The following is a 23,291-nucleotide window of genomic DNA, read 5'->3' on the forward strand; positions in this document are numbered from 1 at the left end:
CAAGATGTTTAAGTGACCGCTCTAACAATGGAAATGGAAATACATGTCCTCAAAGATTGAATACAGGTTTGAGGCGGCGAGACCAGGTGGGACCATTCAGCCAATGAGAGGGCAGATCCGCGTTTTAACAACAGCCATAGAGATTGATAGAAGACTCATCTCTTTATCTGTTCAATTATTGTATCGGTACATTTTATTTTGCGTTGTCTGATTTATTCCAACTTATTGGAATGCCCACCCAGTTAACTACTTTAAAATAGTGGACGCCCTCAAGTTCAATGTCCATGCTAAAACAGGTTATATCCATGATGTGTCTATCTATCTCTATGGCACAACTCTGATATAAAATCTTTCTGTTTTTAATTTGACGAAATGCCACGTGCATCCACTTATATTGGTGCATTCGCATAAATCTAGCAACTACGGAACTTCTATTCGATCAAATAGGCCTGACGTAGCAAATTAGAATAACATTTATTGTTGACCAAATTTGACACGCTCTCATTGACCTCACTACAAAAATTCCTCACTTCCTGGGTTTATTTTCTTTGCCAGATTTTGGGCGGAGTAAAACCTCAAGTCTTGCCTCTTGCTCTCTGACCTTACGGAGTCCCCACATCTGTTTTTCAGTGGAAACGGAAATTAGGCTGAAAATACTGTATCCGTGAAAACCGGAAACATCTGCTTTCTCCCCACCCCACTGGATAGGTATGACTGGGAAAGCTAACTAGCTGTGAAACCACAGTTTATAAACCTTTTTATTTCTACTATAATACTACAATTTTGTTTTCAAGTCAAAGAGCTCAGTGGTAGGGTGATCAAATTTTTGAACCCTCAAAATCCAGAATGAGACGACACACAACATATGATGAAGACCTGCGAGATGCTACCAGGAGGAAAAGCGAGAAGGTAAATAATAATTTTTGTCAGTTCTTGCACATGCATTTCCAGAAGTATTGGCAATGTGACTATTTACATTTGGTGATTTAATTTATTTGCCGGTACCTTCCTGACTGGCATACTTATGTTTACATAGCCAGCCTGCTCTGAAAATGACATTAGCTAACGTTAGCTAATCTGACGTAAAATAGCTAAAAAAAAAAAATAGTTGCTAGGAAACTCTGATCTGCTTCTAAAATATGTGGACTGGATTTTTTTATATATCATGTTTTTACAAGTTTAATTCAATGTAACGGGTATGACAACAAACTAAACTGTGTCTGACCTACCACATGCATGCACATCCGCATGCAAGCATTCCTTACTAATTCTCTCAATTACCAAACTTCAGGTTTTATTTGGAAGATGCATATATTGTACATTTTGCAAGTTAGGAAAATAATGTGGTTTGCCAAGTGGATTATTCTGTTCCATGCGCTGGCAGTCGAAATACAGAACAGAGAACAGAGTGTAGGTATGAGTTTCCTCCATGTATTTCCGACACACAAAACTCAAGCCCAGCTAACTCTCTCACTTACTATTTACTACATCTACTACTACAAACCCAAGGTTAGTATTTGTTGGGTATGTATGGGTGTCTGAGCTGTGTGTTAACTTATTGAACAGATAGTTTGGTGCTTTTTCTTTGACCCCCCCCCCCCCCTTAAAATAAACTGATGGCTGTCCATGGTGCTGAAATTGTGAGGGCATCTATAGCTTTGCTTTGGCTAGTGGATAAATGTTTATTGGTAGGCCTATTTGGTAGTCATTTTCTCATAGTAAGCCTAACATTTCACAAAGCTATGCATGTTGTCGCAATGCTGCCATTTTTTAGACTGCTGACTGGTGGCAATAATGTAAATAAAGTTGGAAATTCAAACATTACAGATGGTAAAATAATGTTTTTATGCAACAGCATACTAATCAGCTACCAATGGATTTTTTATAATATACAACTGTCCTGTATAGGCTACCTGAACCTGTATGACATGAGCCGTCCTAGTGCTCTCTCCTAGCTTGGATAGAAAGTTGTTGTGAGTAAAACCAGTCTGTTAATGCCAAATAATACAGTCAGTCCACCCTCAAAACACTAGTTTACTAGGGATTGTTTCATTATTCAGTCTACATTCTCTAGCTACAAACCCCCGTTTAAGTATTTTATTTTATTAGGCGCCCCGTTAGCTGTTGTAAAGGCAGCAGCTACTCTTCCTGGGGACCACAGAAATAAAACATCACACCCTGCAAAACATTGTGCATCATACAAATCCACTTTACAGTAGTTTACTAGGGATTGTTTCATTATCCAGTGTATATTCTACTACTACGAACCCCAGTGTAGTATTTTATTTGATTAGGCGCCCTGTTAGCTGTTGTCAAAGCAGCAGCTACTCTTCCTGGGGAACACAGAAATAAAACATACCACCGGTGTAAAATAAACTGATGGCTGTCCATGGTGCTGAAATTGCGAGGGCATCTATAGCTTTGCTTTGGCTAATGGATAAATGTTTATTGGTAGGCCTATTTGGTAGTCATTTTCTCATGCTAAGCCTAACATTTCACGAAGCTATACATGTTGTCGCAATGTTACCATTTTTAGACTGCTGACTGGTGGCAATAATGTAATTACTTGTTCAGTAATTAAAGTTGGAAATTCAAACATTGCAGAGCGTAAAATAATGTTTTTTACGCAACAGCATACTAATCACCTACCATTATTCAGTGTACATTCTATAGCTATGTACTGTATTTAGCTGCTTTTTATAAAAATGACACATCAAATAGCCGAACAAGTTTTCTCCCGAGTGGCGCAGTGGTCTACGGCACTGCATCTCAGTGCTAGAGGCGAAACAACAGACCCTGGTTTGATCTCGGGCTGTATCACAAACCGGCAGTGATCGGGAGTCCCATAGGGTGGCGCACAATTGGCCCAGCGTTGTCCAGGTTAGGGGAGGGTTTGGCCGGGGTAGGCCGTCATTGTAAATAAGATTTTGTTCTTAACTGACTTGCCTAGTTAAAATTAAAAAAAACTGTAAAAAAGTACTTGGCTTGAGGGTAAAATCAGCCACTATTTATTGTTGAACTCAGCGGGTTTTGACTGGCTAATAGCCTGCACAAATGGGCTGCAATATTCAAGGTATATGAAATCTAACTTGAGAGTCTCCTGAAGTCCTAATTTTTGTGTGTGTGCAAATCTTTTCACCGCAGCCTGTAGATCCAGGTTGCGGCCCCGACTGTATTGCCAACCCTTTCATGAGACATGGTGCATTATAGGCCTATGTCCATTTCGCTGCACAAAATGTAAACCTATTCTTGAATAATACATGCCAACATATACCTGAGATACAACTCAAACACCGGTTCACCAGTATGAACGAAATCGCAAATCGCTTTTTATTGTTCAAGCCTCAAGAACGGTTGTCCGCTAAATATGATAATCTGTGTTTGTATCTGCAAATGTATTGTCTGTCCAGTATCCAGACGACCTCTCCCTAGAGCTTCCTATACGTTAATTTCTTTCCGTAACGTGTTGAAGCCGGCAATTAAGGAGAATGAGAGGCACAATTAAAGATGTTGCAGAACTGCTGTATTTGAAGCACAACTCACTTCTGACCAGTTTCCCGGATGTAGCTATGGCAATCAAGCTGCTTTTACAATCCTGTAACAGTCGCTTCTGCGGAAAGATCGTTTTCTAAACTAAAATTCTTAAAGAACTAACTTCGAAGTATCAAGTTCTCGGTCTGTTGTGGATGTTAGCCCTCCGTGTACATTTAAGGGCCAGACATGCTACTCTGTTCTGGGCCAACTGTACTTTGCCTATGTCTGTCTTAGCAGCACTTGACCATATAACTGGTATGAATCTTGTCAACCTTCATCAATTTTTAAGGTATAAAGCAAGCAGCTGTCTTAGTGGATGGTTATCCATTGATATTCTCTCATGTCTCCTGATAGGACCCTGAGGATAAACAACACGAATCCACCATTTACTCATTCAGGACACGGGAGCAGGACACAGCAGCCACAGGCTTCCAGCGCTTCCTCAATGTCCTCAACAAAGGGGTGGACATCAACAAGCTCTCAAAGATTGTCAACAACGTGAATGAGTTACCCCCTATGCAGGAGGGCCATCCCAAGACTACCTACAGGAGTGAGTATAAGGGGGCCCCAGCTCAGAGCTCTCAGGATTGCTTGGGACCCCACAGTAGAGCTCTGCCACAGGACCACAGTCACTCACACATTCTTGGAGAAAGGAGGCTGGATCTCCCACACGGCCAGCTCCAGAGCCTGCTGGAGTCCATCGGGCTAGACCTGGGGGTGGAGGAGTTGGGCCGACTGTCAGACCGGACCAAGGAGAGGCTGTACGGGATGAAGAGAGACCAGGAGAGGAGTCCCCTGACGTCAGACAGGCACTCTAGAACTAGAGACTGGGACAGAGAACGAGACGAGGACACAGAGAGGAACGGATCTAAGAGAAACGGAGAAAGAGACAGAGAGAGAGACTGGGTCAGTTCTGAGCGAGACGGGGACAAATCTGAGCGAGATAGGGACAGGCGCTCTAATACCAGGGACAGGCACTCTGGTTCCAGGGACAGGCGCTCTAGTACCAGGGACAGGGACAGACACTCTGGTTCCAGACACTCTGGTACCAGAGACAGCAACAGGGACAGGCGCTCTAGTACCAGGGACAGCGCGAGAGATAGGCACTCTGGTACCAGGGGCAGGTGCTCTAGTACCAGGGACAGAGACGAGGACAGGCGCTCTAGTGCCAGGGACAGAGACGAGGACAGGCGCTCTAGTGCCAGGGACAGAAACAGGGACAGGCGCTCTAGTGCCAGGGACAGGCGCTCTAGTACCAGGGACAGGCGATCTAATACCAGGGACAGGCGCTCTAGTACCAGGGACAGGAACAGGCGCTCTAGTACCACGGACAGGCTCTTTACTAACAGGGACAGAGACAGGGACAGGTGCTCTAGCAGCAGAGAAAGGGACAGGCGCTCTAGTAACAGAGACCGGGACAGGCACTCTAGTAACAGGGACAAAGACAGGAACAGGCGCTGTAGTACCAGGGACTGTGACAGAGATAGTGACTGGGCCGAAGGAAGCGACAATGATTGGTATAGGGACAAGTCCAAGGAAAGCTCTGCTGAGCTCAACACATACTCAAAGGACCCTATATATCCTTTTTCTCACCCTCCTAATGCATCTATGATGGCAACCTTCTCCACCACCCAGTTCTCTCTGTATACCAGCAGACCCTACGCCAATACCTTCCCTCCAGGTTGGGGTTATCCCCCTGGCCTTATGCCCCCTAGCTTTATGCCCCCTGGTACCATGCCCCCTGGTACCATGCCCCCTGGTATTAGGCCCCCTGGTACCATGCCCCCTAGTATTATGCCCCCTGGTATTATGCCCCCTGGTATCATGCCCCCTAGTATTATGCCCCCTGATATTATGCCCCCTAGTATTATGCCCCCTGGTATTATGCCCCCTAGTATTATGCCCCCTTTTACCATGCCCCCTGGTACCAAGCCTCCCTTCCCATACCCCCCCCCTGGGTATCCACCCTACCTCAGCGCCCCACCACATTACTCTAATAGCACAGCAGCCTCAAGCCAGACATACGCATACACACAGGCTGCTAGAAACCTCCAGCTCTCATCTACTCAGCCTGCCAGTAACCACCAGTTAGCATATATCCCACTCCCATACAACCAGCCCTCTGGCACCCTCCAGCAGCTAAACACCAAGTCCACTGGCAACCTGCTCCAGCTCATGAACCTCCAACTCCCAAACAGCAAGCCCGCTAGCACCCGCCAGCTTACTTACATTCAGCCAGCTAGCAACCCCCAGGTCAAATCTATCCAGCCTGGTGGGACCCGGCAGCTTACATACATCCAGACTGCTAGCAACCCCCAGGTCACATCTACCCAGCCCGCTAGCACCCGCCAACTTACATACATCCAGACTGCTAGCAACCCCCAGGTCACACCTACCCAGCCCGATAGTGAACTCAAGTTCACAAGCACGGCTGTACTGACGCCAGCACTGAAAGTGTTGACCCCAGGCCCCATCTCCTTGAACAAGGCCCAACAACTGAAGGAGCTGTCACCCCCCCGCTGTCTGCATTACGTTAAGACGGTGGTGCCCAAGGGCAGCAAACGCCGCATGAGACGGTCAAGAGTCACGAGAAATAGGCAGGCGCTTGAAGAAAGGTGTAATAAATACAGGAAAGAGGTTCTCAGAAAGAGGAGAATATATCGAGATCTCCAAGGGAAGAGAGATGGACTGATTGCAAGAGCTGCAGCGAAAGTGGCCGCTCGGTTAGCTGCAAAGTACCCCAGGGCCCTCTCTGAAGCGGAGGCAGAGAGCGATGTTGAAGGGGAGAAAAAAACAATGCCAGAAGAAGTGATTAAGGGGAAACTTAAGAAGAAGGTTTGTAATTACTTCTGGAAGTACATTATTATCATTGGTACGATAGACCGTGGCTTACTTCTATGCTGTTCTCACTTTGTCATTGTTGCTTGTGTCTTTTTACTAACGATATTATTAACCATTCAGTCATATTTTTATTGACATGCGAGTGTGTACCCGTTCTCAGCTTGAAGAGTTCAACCTGAAGATGAAGCGGAAATCGACGCAACAAACACCAACATAAACTCAAAGGCAGTTTGTTGTAAGTAAAAGCAGTAGAAATACTCAATTTATTTAATCAAAGAATCTGTATTCTGGCGTGTTTACTCCACTTTGGTGAAATTTGTAAAGTTGAGTTGTTTCTTAACTTAACGACCCTGAAATATTTGATTTGGGTCAGTTATGCAGTGATTCTCTTATCAAATCAAGAAAGCATGACTGTTTTTCTATAATAGCGAGTCATTTGTCTCAACTCTTCCTCTTTTCTGCAGATCTTCACTTGGCATCATGAGCTCATCTCCCACTAGAATAGAACCTGGTGCTGACCCATCCAGACCCTATGGACATTAGTTGGCTTACATTGTTACCTATCATCCATTTATTGATTTGTAATGATGCTAACAAAGGATTTGTTATCTTTGAGCCACATCCTTTAAGGCAACATATTGAAGAATCTTTTTCAGTGTATATTCAGATTGGATTTATATGTAGTAGCATGAGTACGGCTTTTCTTGAAAACGTGATCTGACTTGCAAAAATGATTCCCTATATTAAAGCTAAAAGCCTATTAGGGCCTGGAGATTTTCCTAGGCTGGTCATTTGTTCAGGAAAAACTCTTAACCCATTTCTGTGGATCCTCTTTCACTGTGTATATATACAAATAAAGAGTTATTTTATTTATTTATTTTTCTCAAAAAGTAACTTCAAAATGGAAGTCATGCTGATGATCTAAACTATGCTCCACACTCCGTCCTGTTGGTGGCAGTATTGGAATTTGAATCATAACAAGGTGGGAAAAAATCTTCAGAAGCAGGTACAGCAGAAAAATAAAATAGTCTTTGTCCTTGGCTAGCTAGATCGTTGCTTTTGTACTAGCTAATATATGCATTTTTATGCAATTGCGTGGAACTTGTTTGACGCCTCAAAATCTAAAATGACATGGCGAACATAATGAGATTGTACCCTCTTTAAGGCCTAAGACGAGCGCGGGTGAGGTTGCAGACGAGGTAAACAATAATTTTATAGCTACTGCTTGCACTTTTTATTTTTAAGAATATGGTAATGTGTTTGGTTATGATAAAAACAGTTATTGGGCTATATGCTTCTGTCACGCTCACAGCGTGTTCTGAAAATGGCATAGCTACAAGCTAACGTTAGCTACCTAGCTTAGTAGAAGAGGTTCCGCTTCAGATTCATGCAGCTTTAGTATTCTGATCATAGTTAGCATTTATGGCCAGCAATCGCGTTCCTCACACGCTAGGAACGAATTTCCTCAAGTTATAATGAGAAAGTGCCAGTCGGTCCCAAAACACAAGTTTAATGGAGACTTAGGAGGACTGCGTATGACGTCGCCCACTGTATGCGATTTCGTTAGCCTGATTGCATCCAGACTGAGAAGTCCGCATTGCTTTCCTGACCACGTCCTGAAGTGGTCAGCAAGATCTGAACACATTCAGCACAAAGCCACTTCTGTGCGTCTAGACCAGTCTTCTCTGTGATATCTTCATATTCTGATAGCCAGGGGCGCAACTTTGGTTTTAGAAGTGAGGGGGGACATAACCTGGAGGGGGGACTGGGGGTCCTCCCTCAATTTTTTGGGACATCAAACAATTTTCCTGCATTTGTACACAATCTAATATGACCATTTTGGCATAATTTTGTGGTCACTTATTGTAAATAATAATATATGTTTCCAAACGCTTCTAAATGAGTGTGGATGCTACAATGATTATGGATAAACCTGAATGAATTGTGAATAATGATGAGTGAGAAAGTTATAGAGGCACACATCATACCCCTCCCCAAAAAATTCTAGCCTCCCATGTTATTGTAATGGTGAGAGGTTAGCATGTCTTGGGGGTATGATATTTGTGCGTCTAACTTTCTCTCTCATAATTATTCATGATTCATTTAGAATGATCCGTAATCATGGTAGCATCCACATTAATTTAGAAGCTTTTAGAAACTAATTATATTCTTATTTACAATAAAATTGACTCCAAATAGACATAATACATAATTTACCATGAATTTCTATTGGGCACAAAATAATCTGAAATGCAACCAAAACAAACAGCAAATGCATCCGACAAATTTGTAGACTCGCAACCTTGATGTTGTCATTGCATGCTATGAATGTGGGGACCAAATACTTCACTTCACTACTTTAATACACATACAAGGGAATTTTGTCCCAATACTTCGGTCCCCAAAAATGTGGGACTATGTACAAAAAGTGCTGTCATTTCTAAACAGTCCACCCAATATGGATGAAAATAAACTCAAATTAATGCTGACAGTCTGCACTTTAACTTCATAGTCATTGTTTGATTTAAAATCCAAACTTTGAGGATAGAGCCAAAATAAGATAAAATGCTTCACTGTCCCAATAATTACTGAGGGCACTGTAATTCATATCTTAGGCCTAATAGTACTGTAGAGCTTTTTTTACTTGCACACAATATAGCTGGATCGCCCTGTCTTGTCCCTAGGGGTCCAACGCCCTGCAGTGCCCCAACCCATCACACCCCACTCAGCTTTAGGATCTTAGTGAAACATTTATTATTGGTTTCAGGTGTGTTAGGCCAAGGTCAGAATGACAACCAACAATACGGCTGACCCCTGGGCCAGGACTGAGCAGCCCAGCAGCTAGGGATTGCCTAAATGGGTATCTCCCCTGACGTGGGCATGTTTTCATGCGTACACTATTCCATATAAGGCATCCAGACCTTATGAAAGTTGCACACTATACTGTTAATCTTTCAATTTCTGCCATCCTTTGTGACATTGTCGGAGGATAACCAACCTTCCAATTAATAGCAATGCATTTCTTAGCCACTATAAATGCTAGGTTACATAGTTTCTTCTGATATCAGTCTCCAGTATCAACATTTCCAAGCAAACAAAAACAGGGAGAAAGGAGAATCTGTAGATATGCTGAGATAAAATAACATACTCTTTGCCAGAATTCAGCCAACCTTCACAAGAGCATAACATATACGTTCACCTTACCGCACCACAGACTGGTCTTCCCTGGTTTCTTGATCCTGTTGAGACCCCCGTCACAATCTGATCCTGCTAAAATGAGGCATCCTAAAGCACACTGATACTGTGTTTTGTATCACAGCAATGACAAAATTGGGGGGAGCAATGACAAAAATGCAATTTCAGAATGTCCCGCCGTCCCCAGTGGAAGTTGCACCCCTGCTGATACTATAAGTCACATGTAAGTGTCAAGTGTAGACACGACCTGGTGTCTAGACTTGACACTTACATGCAACTTCTGCTACGGTTTCAGAATACGGAAATCGCATTGAAAAGACTGGTCTAGATGCACAAAAGTTGCTATGTGGTCTGATTGTGTTCAGATCTAGCCTGGTATGGCAATAGCCCTGCCCTCGATCGCATGGCGCCAAAGAGGGTGGCGCGGACAGTCCAGTACATCACTGAGGCCAAGCTCCCTGCCATCCAGGACATCTACACTATATATACAGTACAGTTACATTCTAGATGATTCTGTGCTTCCAACTTAGTGGTAACAGTTTAGGGAAGGCCCTTTCCTGTTTCAGCGTGACAATGCCCCCGTGCCCAAAGTGAGGTCCATACAGAAATGTTTGGCGAGATTGGTGCGGAAGGATTTGACTGGCCTGCACAGAGCCCTGACCTCAACCCCATCGAATACCTTTGGGATGAATTGGAACGTCGACTACGAACCAGGCCTAATCGCCCAACATCAGTGCCCGACCTCACTAATGCTCTTGTGGCTGAATGGAAGGAAGTCCCCGCAGCAATGTTCCAACATCTAGTGGAAAGATGTTTTCTATCTATTCCCGGGCATTATCAGCTCATTGTTATGGATGTATCCAAATGAATGTCAATAGAAAACAGCTACTTTGCTGTTATTCTGCCTGCAGAGGTCGTGACTGTGTTAGCCGCAAGAAAGTGATAGGAATGTTAGGATAGGAATAGGAATGATAGTGATAGGAATGGCAACAGAACATAAAGAACAAACGACTGGGTCGTGTCCAAAAGACGACAAAGAATGAATTTGTTTATATAAATGAAAATATCAACCTTTTTTTTCTACCTGTAAATGTGTGCTTAGTATTGTTTCTTTGGCAATTGTGGTATAAGCTGGATAAACTGCTGTTATTCTGGCTGCAGAGGTAATGACTGTGTAGCTGTAGCAAGTTGGCTGGCTAGCTAGCAGCAAGCATGGGGTAAGAACGGAACATTAAGAATGAACGAGTGGGTCGCGTCTGTAAATATCAAACTAATCGAACGGCTGGGTCGCATCTCTAGCAAACCAAAAGATGAGAAAGTATGAATTTGCTTATGAAAATATCAGCGAAAGATATGTATTTGTACCGGTAAATGTGTGCTTTCATATAGTTTTTTTTTGGCAACTGTGGTATAAGCTGGATAAACGCCTCCGTTCTGTACATTACCTTGGAAAAAGGGACCACCTCGTCCCGCTGCATCGTCCGTTATTTCCAAGGTAATTTACAGAACATCGGCGTTTGCATGTACCACGGGTAGGACAAAACATTTATTTTTACTCTTCTAATTACATTGTTAAACAGTTTATAATAGCAATAAGGCAGGCACCTCTGGGGTTTGTTGTATATGGCCAATATACCACGTCTAAGGGCTGTATCCAGGCACTCCGCATTGCATCGTGCATATAACAGCCCTTAGCCGCGGTACTGTGCATTTGGAAAGTATTCAGAACTCTTGACTTTTTCCACATTTTGTTACATTACAGCCTTACATGCTGACCACACCGCTCACGTGAGCGAGCTTTGCAAAATAAATGTACACATACATGTTATTCAATCATTGCACCCACACTGCTCGCGCAATTCAGCGAGCGTCTGCGTGGCCAGGCGCTAAAATAGAAATAGGTTCTATTTGTGACGCTCAATGCGTTGCAAAGTCCGGCCTCGCCCATCTCCTCATTGGTTTTTAGGAGCATATACCCACGTGCCATTTCCTCATTATTTTTTAGGAGCATATACCCACGTGAGTGATTTGAAGATGAACTGACGTCCACACTCCAGTCGGTTGTAGTAATGCGCTGTAAAGTTGGTTGCCAACCACCATATAAAGTCCAAAGAAGTAAAAAAAGAAGCTTGAGGAAGGAGGAGAGATGACGAGAAAGGAATTCAGTTTACCGTTTTATCTGTGGATTAATTGTCGGAGTAGAGGACCTTGTGCATTTCAGGTAAAATAACAACCCAATGTTTATATCCCAGGACAAATTAGCTAGCAACAGCAAGCTAGCTAGCTAGCTAAACTGCCATACATGTTTAATGGTTTTCGACTTATTAATATAATTAATATAATTGGTTCAGAGTTTGTTTTGATATTTCAAACTGCGTATCCTGATCGTGTCTGGTGTGGGGGTACAAAATCAACATGCGCGCGATGGCGCATGCAGGCGCACGCGTGTGTCCGGTTTGGTCAGCATGTTATTCTGAAATTGTTAAATAAAATTTCCTCATCAATCTACACACAATACCCAATAATGACAAAGCAAAAACAGGTTTTTATAAATTTTTGCAAAAAATAAATAAAATAAAAACATACCTTATTTACATAAGTATTCACACCCTTTGCTATGGGACTCAAAATCAAGCTCAGGTGCATCCTTTTTCCATGAATCATCCTTGAGATGTTTCTGCAACTTGATCCACTTGTGGTAAATTCAATTGATTGGACATGATTTGGAAAGGCACACATCTGTCTTTGTAAGGTCCCACAGACAGTGCATGTCATAGCAAAAACCAAGCCATGAGGTTGATGGAATTTTCCGTAGAGCTCCAAGACAGGATTGAATCAAGGCACAAATCTGGGGAAGGGTGCCAAAAAATGTCACCACCAAGGCCCTTCTCCCCCTATTGCTCAGTTTGGCCGGGTGGCCAGCTCTAGGAAGAGTCTTGGTGCTCGGTGCTTCCACACTTCTTTGAGAATGATGGAGGCTACTGTGTTCTATTCCTTCTGCCTCATGGCTTGGTTTTTGCTCTGACATGCACTGTCACTGTGGGACCTTATACCGACAGGTGTGTGCCTCTTCAAATCATGTTGAATCAATTCAATTTACCACAGGTTGTTTCCATTCAAGTTGTAGAAACACCTCAAGGATGATCAATGGAAACAGGATGCACCTGAGCTCAATGTAGATTATTTATTTATTTATTTGTTTATTTATATTTATATATATATATATATATATATTTTATACATTTGCAAAAAAAATCGAAAAACCGGTTTTCACTTTGTCTTTATGGAATATTGTGTGTAGAGTGATGAGGATTTTTTATTTAATCAATTTTAGAATAAGGCTGTAACGTAACAAAATGTGGAAAAAGTCAAGGGGTCTGAATACTTTCCAAATGCACTGTACGTATAAAGCTATGATGGTACAATTTTGTAAATGCCAAAAGATAATTTGGTCGTTCGACATGGTGGGATCTTTTTGTCAGTAAATGTATTTCGCAAAAAATGGCGGTGGAAATTGATCTAATAACCATCATATTAAACTTGGAGTCACACGATGATACTGTGTGTGGTCCTGCCACTATGACTTGGGAAACCATGCAGTTTATTAGACTACAGCTGAGTTATGAAGAACTTCACAGTGTGATGAAAGTGAATGGTAGTTCTGAGCAATTAGTGCTTTTTGAGGTAGGTTTCGGATTGATGAGTAAAAAATAACCGTTTTTGATTTAGGTTTTGATGATTTTTTAAATAAATTCACTATGCATTATGTGGGTTGAATGCTCTAACATTGAATAAAACAACTAATTAATTGTGACTGCCAATTACTGCTTATCAGTTATTAACCAACATTTATTCATATTACTTTAATAAAATATTTCAGTTGTGTATATTACATTTGTTTTATTTGATGACTATTATTTCATTCCAAGTCATCTCATCTCTATAGAGCTGCTGCCTTTGCCGTCTGACAAAATCACTATTTTGTAGTTCAAAGTAAATAAGGCATGACTGCTGAATACCAACTATCAATCGTTTAGATAATGTATTTTCAGTTAGAGATACGGTGCAAAGCAATAGCTGCTCTATATCCCCTTGCGATGGCGCATTATTCTGCCTCTTCTGTAAAAGAAACACACACCGGACAAGTAGATGCACAATGAATTGTGGTCATTGTAGTTAATTGCCATGTTTTATGCGATAAACTATGATGAATATTGGCCCTGTTGGAAACTAAAACTCCCTACCACATCGCACAGTTCAGACTGGATCTGATTTATTTCTAGAGAAACTGCTATGTGTTCATTGAGCTCACAGAAAAAAATCGGAATAAAATGGAATTCAAATAATTGAACCGACATTGGTCAATTAGTTGTTGTTTAAAAAACAAAATATTGTAGTTTAAAAACAGAAAACAGACATTTAATTGCTCAGCACTAGTGCATGGTGATCTTGATGCTCCTTTCCAATAAATATTGAAGGTCTTATTAATTTAAAAAATATATATATATATTTCACTTTTATTTAACCAGGTAGGCTAGTTGAGAACAAGTTCTCATTTACAACTGCAACCGTGCCAAGATAAAGCAAAGCAGTTTGACACACAACGACACAGAGTTACACATGGAATAAACAAACATACAGTAGAAAAAAGTCTATATACAGTGAGTGCAAATGAGGTAAGATAAGGGAGGTAAGGCAATAAGTAGACCATGGTGGCGAAGTAATTACAATATAGCAATTAAACACTGGAGTGATAGATGTGCAGAAGATGAATGTGCAAGTAGAGATACTGGGGTGCAAAAGAGCAAGATTAATAAATAAATACAGTATGGTGATGAGGTAGTTGGGTGGGCTATTTACAGATGGGCTATGTACAGGTGCAGTGATCTGTGAGCTGCTCTGACAGCTGATGCTTAAAGTTGGGGAGGGAGATATGAGCCTCTAGCTTCAGTGATTTTTGTAGTTCGTTCCAGTCATTCGCAGCAGAGAACTGGAAGGAAAGGCGGCCAAAGGAGAAATTGGCTTTGGGGGTGACCAGTGAAATATACCTGCTGGAGCGCGTGCTACGGATGGGTGCTGCTATGGTGACCAGTGAGCTGAGATAAGGCGGGGCTTTACCTAGTAAAGACTTGTAGATAACCTGGGTTTGGCGACGAGTATGAAGTGAGGGCCAGCCAACGAGAGTGTACAGGTCGCAGTGGTGGGTAGTATATGGGGCTTTGGTGACAAAACGGATGGCACTGTGATAGACTGCATCCAATTTGTTGAATAGAGTGTTGAAGGCTATTTTGTAAATGACAACGCCAAAGTCGAGGAACGGTAGGATGGTCAGTTGGGCAACATGAGTGAAGGATGCTTTGTTGTGAAATAGGAAGCCGATTCTAGATTTAATTTTGGATTGGAGATGCTTAATGTGAGTCTGGAAGGAGAGTGTACAGTCTAACCAGACACCTAGGTATTTGTAGTTGTCCACATATTCGAAGTCAGAACGTCCAGAGTAGTGATGCTGGATGGGCGGGCAGGTGCGAGCAGCGATCGGTTGAAGAGCATGCATTTAGTTTTACTTACATTTAAGAGCAGTTGGAGGCCACGGAAGGAGAGTTGTGTGGCAATGAAGCTCATCTGGAGGTTTGTTAACAGTGTCCAAAGAAGGGACAGAAGTGTTCAGAATGGTGTCGTCTGAATAGAGATGGATCAGAGAATCACAGGCAGCAAGAGCGACATCATTGATGTATACAGAGAAGAGAGTCAGCCCAAGAATTGAACCCTGTGGCACCCCCATAGAGACTGCCAGAGATCCGGACAACAGGCCCTCCGATTTGACACACTGAACTCTATCAGAGAAGTAGTTGGTGAACCAGGCGAGGCAGTCATTTGAGAAACCAAGGCTGTTGAGTCTGCGGTGATTGACAGAGTCGAAAGCCTTGGCCAGGTCGATGAATACGGCTGCACATATTGTCTCTTATCGATCGATGGTGGTTATGATATCATCAAAATCAAATCAAATCAAATTTGATCAAATCAAATCAAATAAGAGACAATGATATCATTTTGGACCTTGAGCGTTGCTGAGGTGCACCCAGGACCAGCACTGAAACCAGATTGCATAGTGGAGAAGGTGTGGTGGGATTCAAAATGTTCGGTGATCTGTTTGTTAACTTGGCTTTCGAAGACCTTAGATACCTGCACTGTATCTGCGAGCTGTTAGCTGGAGCACATGTGCCAATACTAGCGTAAGCACATTTGCTATTTTACACAACAGTTTTGTGCCAAAACTATCTGTAGAGTTGAAAATGCGATAGAATTCAGTTCATGAAAACTTAGCGAAAAGGTACTTTTTGTGCACACACTGATTTCTATCACACCACTGGTTGGAAAATGCGCATATTTTCTTTATCCAGATTCTAGAATATTCACATAAATCTGTCTCCAAATGGATGGAAACCTAGCTAGTGACTACCATTATTGAAGTTGTTTGTGGTGATGCCAAAATTAGGGTTGTACAAAACAGTCATCAGCGATTGGATAATTTCTAACCAGAGTATCAACGCAAGTAACTAATTTTAAAAACCCAACTGATCGGTTTCTGGGACCAATCGGAACGGTTAGAATGTGATTGCGTTCTAGAAATTGTCGGGGAGGTACTCAGATCCAGACGGTTGTCACTAGTTACCACAACCACAAAGTCATAAACCCTGCATATTTCTGAAATGTCTTTAAACCAAACCCTAACCACACTGATAATCTCATGCCTAACCTTAAATTAAGACCAAACTGCTTGTTTTTGTTTTCTTGAATCTTTACGATATAGCCAATTTTGACTTTGTGGCTGTGGTAACTAGTGACAACCAATCCAGACTCATTGCAGATAAATGCATTAACATCCTTGGGCATAGCATTTGGCCGGAGCAAGGAGTTTGGGTAGCCAGGCAACCTAGCACGATTGTACACAACAACATGTAGCTTACATTAAGCTCACCAATGTCTTCTTACATTTTTATTTTATGCTGCAGTGAACCTGAAGAGTCATCCCAGCTCAGACACGCTGGAAGATAACATGCCAAATGGAACCAGAGTTACAGTCTGGTGCTTCCTCTGCTATGAGCTACATTATGGATCCATCTGCCAGAGACTGGAGCAAAGGCTCATTGAGGGGTAGCAGTGCTCCCTTCTCCCCAGACACAGATGGGGACGTTGATGGAGACCCTGTGCAGCCCAGTGTGGACCTGGAACTCGCTCGTAAGAAGAAGGAGCTGGAGGTCATACAGGAGAAGATAGCTCGCAAGAAAGCTGTTCTTGCTACACGACAGCTTAAACACGGAGCTAAGGACATGCCTAAAAAACAGACTGCATCCACAACAGTGAAGGGCATCGCTAAACAGACCAAGATAAACAATACAATATTCAAAACATACAACCAGGTCACCGACAAGTCGTCACGCGTTTGCCTACCTCTTAAACGGAGGGTGCTGGACATTCTACGTAAGTTCAGAAGAACACCGGTACGGCACCTACTTCGTAAGGTATGTACCTAATTAGTTCTGTATTTATTAATCAGGGTTGGGTTCAATTCTGAATTTAGTTGCCAATTGGTCTTTCATTTCCATAACATTTTGGGATTTGAATTGAATGGGCCACACACCACAAGAAGCAGAATTTTATTTTAATTAAAGGGATAGTTTTGGTCAAATTCCCCTTACTTTGAGTTGTCTGTAGAATTGAATTCAATGAAATTCAAATAGATAATTCATTCCATACATCGTTATGTTCATGTTGACATCATGTATGGTGACCAATACTGTTTGACATGTTGTAGCCCTACAAGCTCGCTGTCATGTGTACAGTTAATAACGTGTAAGTACATTTATTTAACGTTCCGTCTTGGGGCATTCGGTCTTCGGGCGTTTCAAGTTAAGCCACACTTGATTGTTTGGTTTCCATTGAGAAGTGATTAAAAAGATTAACGAAAGTGTGTTTTTCCCCTTTCATCAATATTTCAATAATATATATACCTGTTTTAGCAGCACGTGTCTGACGTTGAAGATATATCCATAGTCGGAAGACCGTTCTTATTAAATCGGCATCCCTCACATTACCTGTGCACAAGAAAGTGTTAAAATCAAACATGTACACTACCATTCAAAAGTTTCGTGTCACTTAGAAATGTCCTTGTTTTTGAAAGAAAAGCAATTTTTTAAAATCCATTTAAAATAACATCAAATTGATCAGAAATACAGTGTAGACATACAGTGTTGACATTGTTAATGTTGTAAATGACTATTGTAGCTGGAAACGGCTGATTCTTAATGGAATATCTACATAGGCGTACTGAGGCCCATTATCAGCAACCATCACTCCTGTGTTCCAATGGCACGTTGTGTTAGCTAATCCAAGTTTATAATTTTTAAAGGCTAATTGATCATTAGAAATATATTCATGTCTCAGTTGAATTTCGTTGATTTGAATTCAATTCTACTTTATTTCAAATTCTGCTTCCTGTGGGGTGTGACCAATTCAAATTTCAATGAATGTCTTGAATATAATTTTTATCCCGAATTAACCCTGTTATGAATAGATATTTCCTGATGGATCAAAAAGAAGTTGATGCTTAATAGTAAATAATTACAAAAAAAGCATTTGTGCAAAAAACGTCCAGAATTAATCAAGGCGTGTAGTGGAAAAAAGTAAAACGCCTTTATTGTTTACGGCTAGCAAGAATTAGCAAGAATTTTACAAAAAAACGAACACTCAGGATGACTACCAGATCTTTCTTGGTGTTTGGATTCTGATGTTTCTACTACATGGATTTAATAGTTAATGTAAGAACCAGGTTTTTCTACTGCTAAGAGGTAAATAAAAACTGACCTTGGATCACAATCCAGGGGCAACTTCCTTACACATACTAAAATCGTCCTTTTAGTATGTGGTCCTTTGTAGATCAGTAGGTAGAGCGTTGCGCTTGTAACGCCAGGGTACTAAGTTCGATTCCTGGGACCACGCATATGTAAAATGTAGGCACACATGACTGTAAATCGCTTTTGGATTAAACGTCCGCTAAATGGCGTATGTTATATTAAAATATTCTCTCTTTTCCTCCGGGATACCCCTGCCAAGACGAAGAAACAAAACAAGATGCGAGCATTGGAGCTGATGATTAGCGCTCCCCTAGAAAAGGAAGAGGCCCATCCTCTGAGACTGAGAGTGAAGGTTTTAATGAACCAGCGACGCTCTCCCAACAATGAGGTATGTAGCCATCGCAAAAGTATCATAAGAAGCAGGTCAAGAAAACCATGGACCCCGATTAATACAATCGATTTCTGCGATTGACACCCATCTCACATACGCTCGATATGAAGTGTCTACCTACTTGTACGCTTCATAATCTTTTTTTTTGTGTTCTTATAGGACTTACAGTGCTGTCTAGAATGTCATGGCTATATTAGTGTCCGTCAACCACCTGCGTGGAAATGTTGTTATCCTTTCAGATGCATCAATTGCTACCTATCATGCTAACAGTCATTGAGATGGACTTGTAGCATAGCTAGTCAGATAACAGCCAATCATTGCTGAATGAGTAATTATGAGTCAAATGCAGTTGACAGAATGCAACCAAATACAGTGCCCTCCGTAATTATTGGGACAGTGAAGCATTTTATCTTACTTTGTGTCTGTCTACTCCACAGGTTTGGATTTAAAAACAAACAATTAATGGTAAATAATGTATTGTGTCATTTTGGAGTCACTTTTATTGTAAACAAGAATATAATAAGTTTCTGAACACTTCTCCATTAATGTGGATCCTACCATGATTACAGATCATCCTGAATGAATCGTGAAAAAGTTAGATACACAAATATCATACCCACAAGACTAACCTCCCGTTATTGTAATGGTGAGAGGTTAGCATGTCTTGGGGGTATGATATATTTGTGCGTCTGTAACTTTCTCACTCATCATTATTCACGATTCATTCAGGATTATCCGTAATCATGGTAGGAGCCACATTAATGCAGAGGTATTTAGAAACATTTTCTATTCTTATTTTCAATAAAAGTGACTCCAAAATTACATTATTTACCATTCATTTCTATTGGGCACAAAATAATCTGAAACAACCAAAACAAACAACAGATGAATATAGCAAGCCCATGATAACACGAAGGTAGTGTGAAATGCACACATAAACGATACGTAAATGAAGTTTGATGGGCCGTCTTGATGATGCAAGCAGATCATACACTTTTTGTTTGTTTATAGCGGAAGTGGATAGATATTCATTGATATTTCCTCATGTCTCCTGTTAGGTGGTTCCTGATGATAAACAGCATAATCCAACCATTCAGACGCCAGTTCACTCACTCAGGACACAGGAGAAAGACATAGCAGCCACAGGCTTCCAGCGCTTCCTCAATGTCCTCAATGAAGGTGTGGACCTCAACAAGCTCTCAAAGATCGTCAACGACGAAAATGAGATACTCATTGTGGGCGAGGAGCTACCACAAGTTTGGCCGACTCTGCTCGAGGGTCATGTTGACTCCAGCAGTAGATCCAAGTCTTCTCCAGTTGAGGAGAAGAAGGTGAGGCTTGAGGATGAGCAGCGGTACGAGCAGATGCAGACCCTGCTGGAGATTGTTGGGCTGGACTTGGGGGTTGAGGAGTTGGGTCGGCTGACAGACAGGACCAATGATAGGCTGTATGGGAAGATGGGAGACTTGAAAAGGAAGGAGTTCGAGAATGAGAAGGGAAAAGAGAAAAAGGAGAGCGAGCCCTCATTTAAACATCTTAGTACTTCCTCATTACCATCAGACAGCGCCAGCCCCCTTCTAAACCAGCACTCAAACATGACCGTTGAATACAGCAGCTCTAGTAACAGGGTATGGGACATAGAGAGGGACAGATCTGAGAGGGACTGGCACCGACACTCTGGTACCAGAGACAAGGACAGAGAGAGGGAGGAGGATATAGTCAGAGAAATGGAGAGATCTGAGAGAGATGGGCACAGAGAGGACAGAGCCAGAGAAGGGGACAGTCCTATGAGAGAGAGATCCAGGCAAAGTTGCTCTAGTACCAGAGACAAGGACAGAGTCAGAGAAAGGGACAGATCTGAGAGAAGCCGAAAGGGAGACGGGCACAGACACTCTAGTACCAGAGAGAGAGACAAGGACATACCGGTAGTCAGAGAAACAAACGGATCAGAAAGGAACAGAGATAAAGACGGGGACAGAGACCCAGAGAAGGACTGGGACGGAGGCCGAGAGAGAGACCGGGACAGATCTAGGAGAGACGGGGGCAGATACAGATCTGAGAGAGACGGGGACAGAGACCCAGAGAAAGGCAGGGACGGAGGCAGAGAGAAAGACCGGGACAGAGTGAGAGACCGGGACAGATACAGATCTGAGAGAGACAGAAACCGAGCGATAGACAAGGATATAGACAGGTGGCTCCAAAGGACCAAAGACGGAGACAAACGTTCTAGGACCAGTGACTGGGACAGCGAGAGCGACTGGAACAGCCACTGTAGTACTAGAGACTGGGACAGAGAGAGATCTGAGAGGGATAGGTATGGGGATGAGTCCAGGGAAAGCTCCATTGAGCTCTACTCATACTCCATGGACCCTATATTCCCTGTTTCTCATCCTCATGCATTTATGATGGCAAACTACTCCCCCACCCAGTACTCTCAGTATATGACGTACCACAGCAGCCCCTACACCATGGCCTTCCCTCCAGGGTGGGGTTATCCCCCTGGCACCATGCCCCCTGGCACCATGCCCCCTGGCACCATGCCCCCTGGTATTATGCCCCCTGGTATTATGCCCCCTGGTAACATGCCGCCTAGTAACATGCCGCCTGGTACCATACTTCCTGGTGTTATGCTCCCTGTTACCATGCCACCTGGAATCATGCCAGCTGGTGCCATGCTGCCTATTAACAAGCCCTGCCTACCTAACCCCCCTGGGTATCCACCCTACACCAACTTCCCCCCATATTACTCTAATGGCACCACAGCCTTAAACCAGACATACACCAAGCCTGCTAGCAACCTCCAGCTCTCATCTACCCAGCCTGCGAGCAACCTCCAGCTCTCATCTACCCAGCCTGCTAGCAACCTCCAGCTCTCATCTACCCAGCCTGCTAGCAACCTCCAGCTCTCATCTACCCAGCCTGCTAGCAACCTCCAGCTCTCATCTACCAAGCCTGCTAGCAACCTCCAGCTCTCATCTACCCAGCCTGCTAGCAACCTCCAGCTCTCATCTACCCAAACTACTAGCAACCTCCAGCTCACATCTACCCAGCCTGCTACTAGCAACCTCCAGCTCACATCTACCCAGCCTGCCGGCACTGCAGCAGTCTTGCCCCTCCTACGTAACCCCCCCATTTGTCACAAGAAACTAGCTCCCTGGTATAAAGAAAATAACAAAGCCCTGAAGCAAGTTTGCCGACAAATGGAACGGAAATGGCGCTCCACCAATTTGGAAGTCTTCCGACTAGCTTGGAAAGACAGTAAAGCGCAATATCGAAAAGCCCTCAATGCCGCTCGATTAGCCTACTTTTCCAAACAGATTGAGGAGAATAAAAACAATCCAAAATGTATTGTTGATACTGTTGACAAGCTAACTAAAAAGCAGCATTCTCCAAGTGAGGAGGGCCTTCACTTCACCTAAGCAGTTACATCCTGCCTGGTTGGCCCTGTCTGGGGGTATCTTCAGACTGGGCCACATTGTCTAAGCACTGGGTTCTGTCTAAGCCCTTTGTGACATTTACTGATGAAAAAGGGCTTTATAAATAAATTAATTTGATTGTTTGGTCTTAACTCAGAGATACACATACACCCAGCCCTCTAGCAACTGCAAGGAAAAGAGACAGAAGCATGCAGAAGCCGTAGCGAAAGAATAAACATGGAAGAGACAGAAATATGCAGAAGATGTAGTGAAAGTATCCTGTCAGATGGTGACAAAGAAGTCCGCCTCTGAACCAGGGTGAATGAAGAAAGCAAAGGGGGTAAACAATATATTCTTCCCAGGTATTTTCATGAAGAGTTATCACAATCATCAAAGGCAGCGTATGTGTAAGAGGAAACGGCTTTTGAAGAGGCGGAATGAGGCTCACCAGCACAAAATAAAGTGATTGCTTGCAGAAGCAGCAGGGAAAGTGGCTCCTCGGGTGGCTGTAAAGGATTTCCCCTTTGGAGAGGAGCCCAAGATCCAGAAGGAGTAACAATGATCGATGGGGAGAAACTACATGCTGACACTGTAGAAGAAGTGGTCCCTAAGAAGCTAGATTTGTAGTGACACTAGCAAAGGATTTGTTATAGTTTAACCTCATCCTTCAAAGCTTCATGTTGAAGCTATTTTCAGTGTAATGTTTTGTATTGTATGTGGTATGGGTAGGGCCAGTGGTCTTTCTTTACTACTATATCTGCTCAGCAAACGCATTTTCTCTCCTGTTATTAACCAAATCATAAGGGCGTGGAGTTTACTTGATCTGGTCATGTGGTTAGGAAAGACCCCTGGCCCTGGGCATAGTACATGTGTGTCAATGCAATGAAAAGACCATTGATGACATGCTTGCAAGTTCTCATGCCTGATAGCAAGAAAACTGCCCGTGTTTCATTCCCCCACTTCAGTCTATAGATCATCTTTTACTTTGTATATATTTAATTGAATAAAATATTCTGTCTAATATTGTAAGTGTGGAGTATGTCAAAGTAATTTAACCAA

At 42.7% G+C, this 23,291-nt stretch overlaps 2 protein-coding genes across 3 annotated transcripts; both read left to right on the forward strand.

Annotated features, from left to right (window-relative positions):
• Window positions 1-702: 702 nt before the first annotated feature.
• LOC139369621 (uncharacterized) lies at window positions 703-7,248 on the forward strand. The gene is made up of 4 exons (XM_071108886.1): window positions 703-909; window positions 3,889-6,369; window positions 6,536-6,610; window positions 6,840-7,248. The coding sequence occupies exons 1-3, from the start codon at window positions 847-849 to the stop codon at window positions 6,590-6,592; spliced, it is 2,601 nt and encodes an 866-aa protein (XP_070964987.1). The 5' UTR covers window positions 703-846; the 3' UTR covers window positions 6,593-6,610; window positions 6,840-7,248.
• Window positions 7,249-7,328: 80 nt separating this feature from the next.
• LOC139370431 (uncharacterized) lies at window positions 7,329-23,258 on the forward strand. Of its 2 annotated transcripts, none has more exons than XM_071109904.1 (4): window positions 7,329-7,381; window positions 16,584-17,093; window positions 18,685-18,813; window positions 19,875-23,258. In XM_071109904.1, the coding sequence occupies exons 2-4, from the start codon at window positions 16,635-16,637 to the stop codon at window positions 22,233-22,235; spliced, it is 2,949 nt and encodes a 982-aa protein (XP_070966005.1). In that variant the 5' UTR covers window positions 7,329-7,381; window positions 16,584-16,634; the 3' UTR covers window positions 22,236-23,258. The 2 variants fall into 2 exon arrangements, with proteins under 2 accessions (XP_070966005.1, XP_070966004.1); XM_071109903.1 differs by having other exon boundaries at window positions 7,350-7,574.
• The last annotated feature ends 33 nt before the right edge of the window (window positions 23,259-23,291 follow it).

The sequence above is a fragment of the Oncorhynchus clarkii genome, chromosome 17, assembly GCF_045791955.1.
Source record: "Oncorhynchus clarkii lewisi isolate Uvic-CL-2024 chromosome 17, UVic_Ocla_1.0, whole genome shotgun sequence".
NCBI lineage: Eukaryota > Metazoa > Chordata > Actinopteri > Salmoniformes > Salmonidae > Oncorhynchus > Oncorhynchus clarkii.

Excerpts from the sequence above, each read along its gene's own strand:
- LOC139369621 (XM_071108886.1), top strand. The coding sequence starts at position 847 with ATGAGACGACACACAACATATGATGAAGACCTGCGAGATGCTACCAGG. Across the intron at positions 910-3,888 it reads CCAGGAGGAAAAGCGAGAAG|GACCCTGAGGATAAACAACA; the intron begins GTAAATAATAAT and ends GTCTCCTGATAG. Across the intron at positions 6,370-6,535 it reads AGGGGAAACTTAAGAAGAAG|CTTGAAGAGTTCAACCTGAA; the intron begins GTTTGTAATTAC and ends ACCCGTTCTCAG.
- LOC139370431 (XM_071109904.1), top strand. The coding sequence starts at position 16,635 with ATGGAACCAGAGTTACAGTCTGGTGCTTCCTCTGCTATGAGCTACATT. Across the intron at positions 17,094-18,684 it reads TACGGCACCTACTTCGTAAG|ACGAAGAAACAAAACAAGAT; the intron begins GTATGTACCTAA and ends ACCCCTGCCAAG. Across the intron at positions 18,814-19,874 it reads GACGCTCTCCCAACAATGAG|GTGGTTCCTGATGATAAACA; the intron begins GTATGTAGCCAT and ends GTCTCCTGTTAG.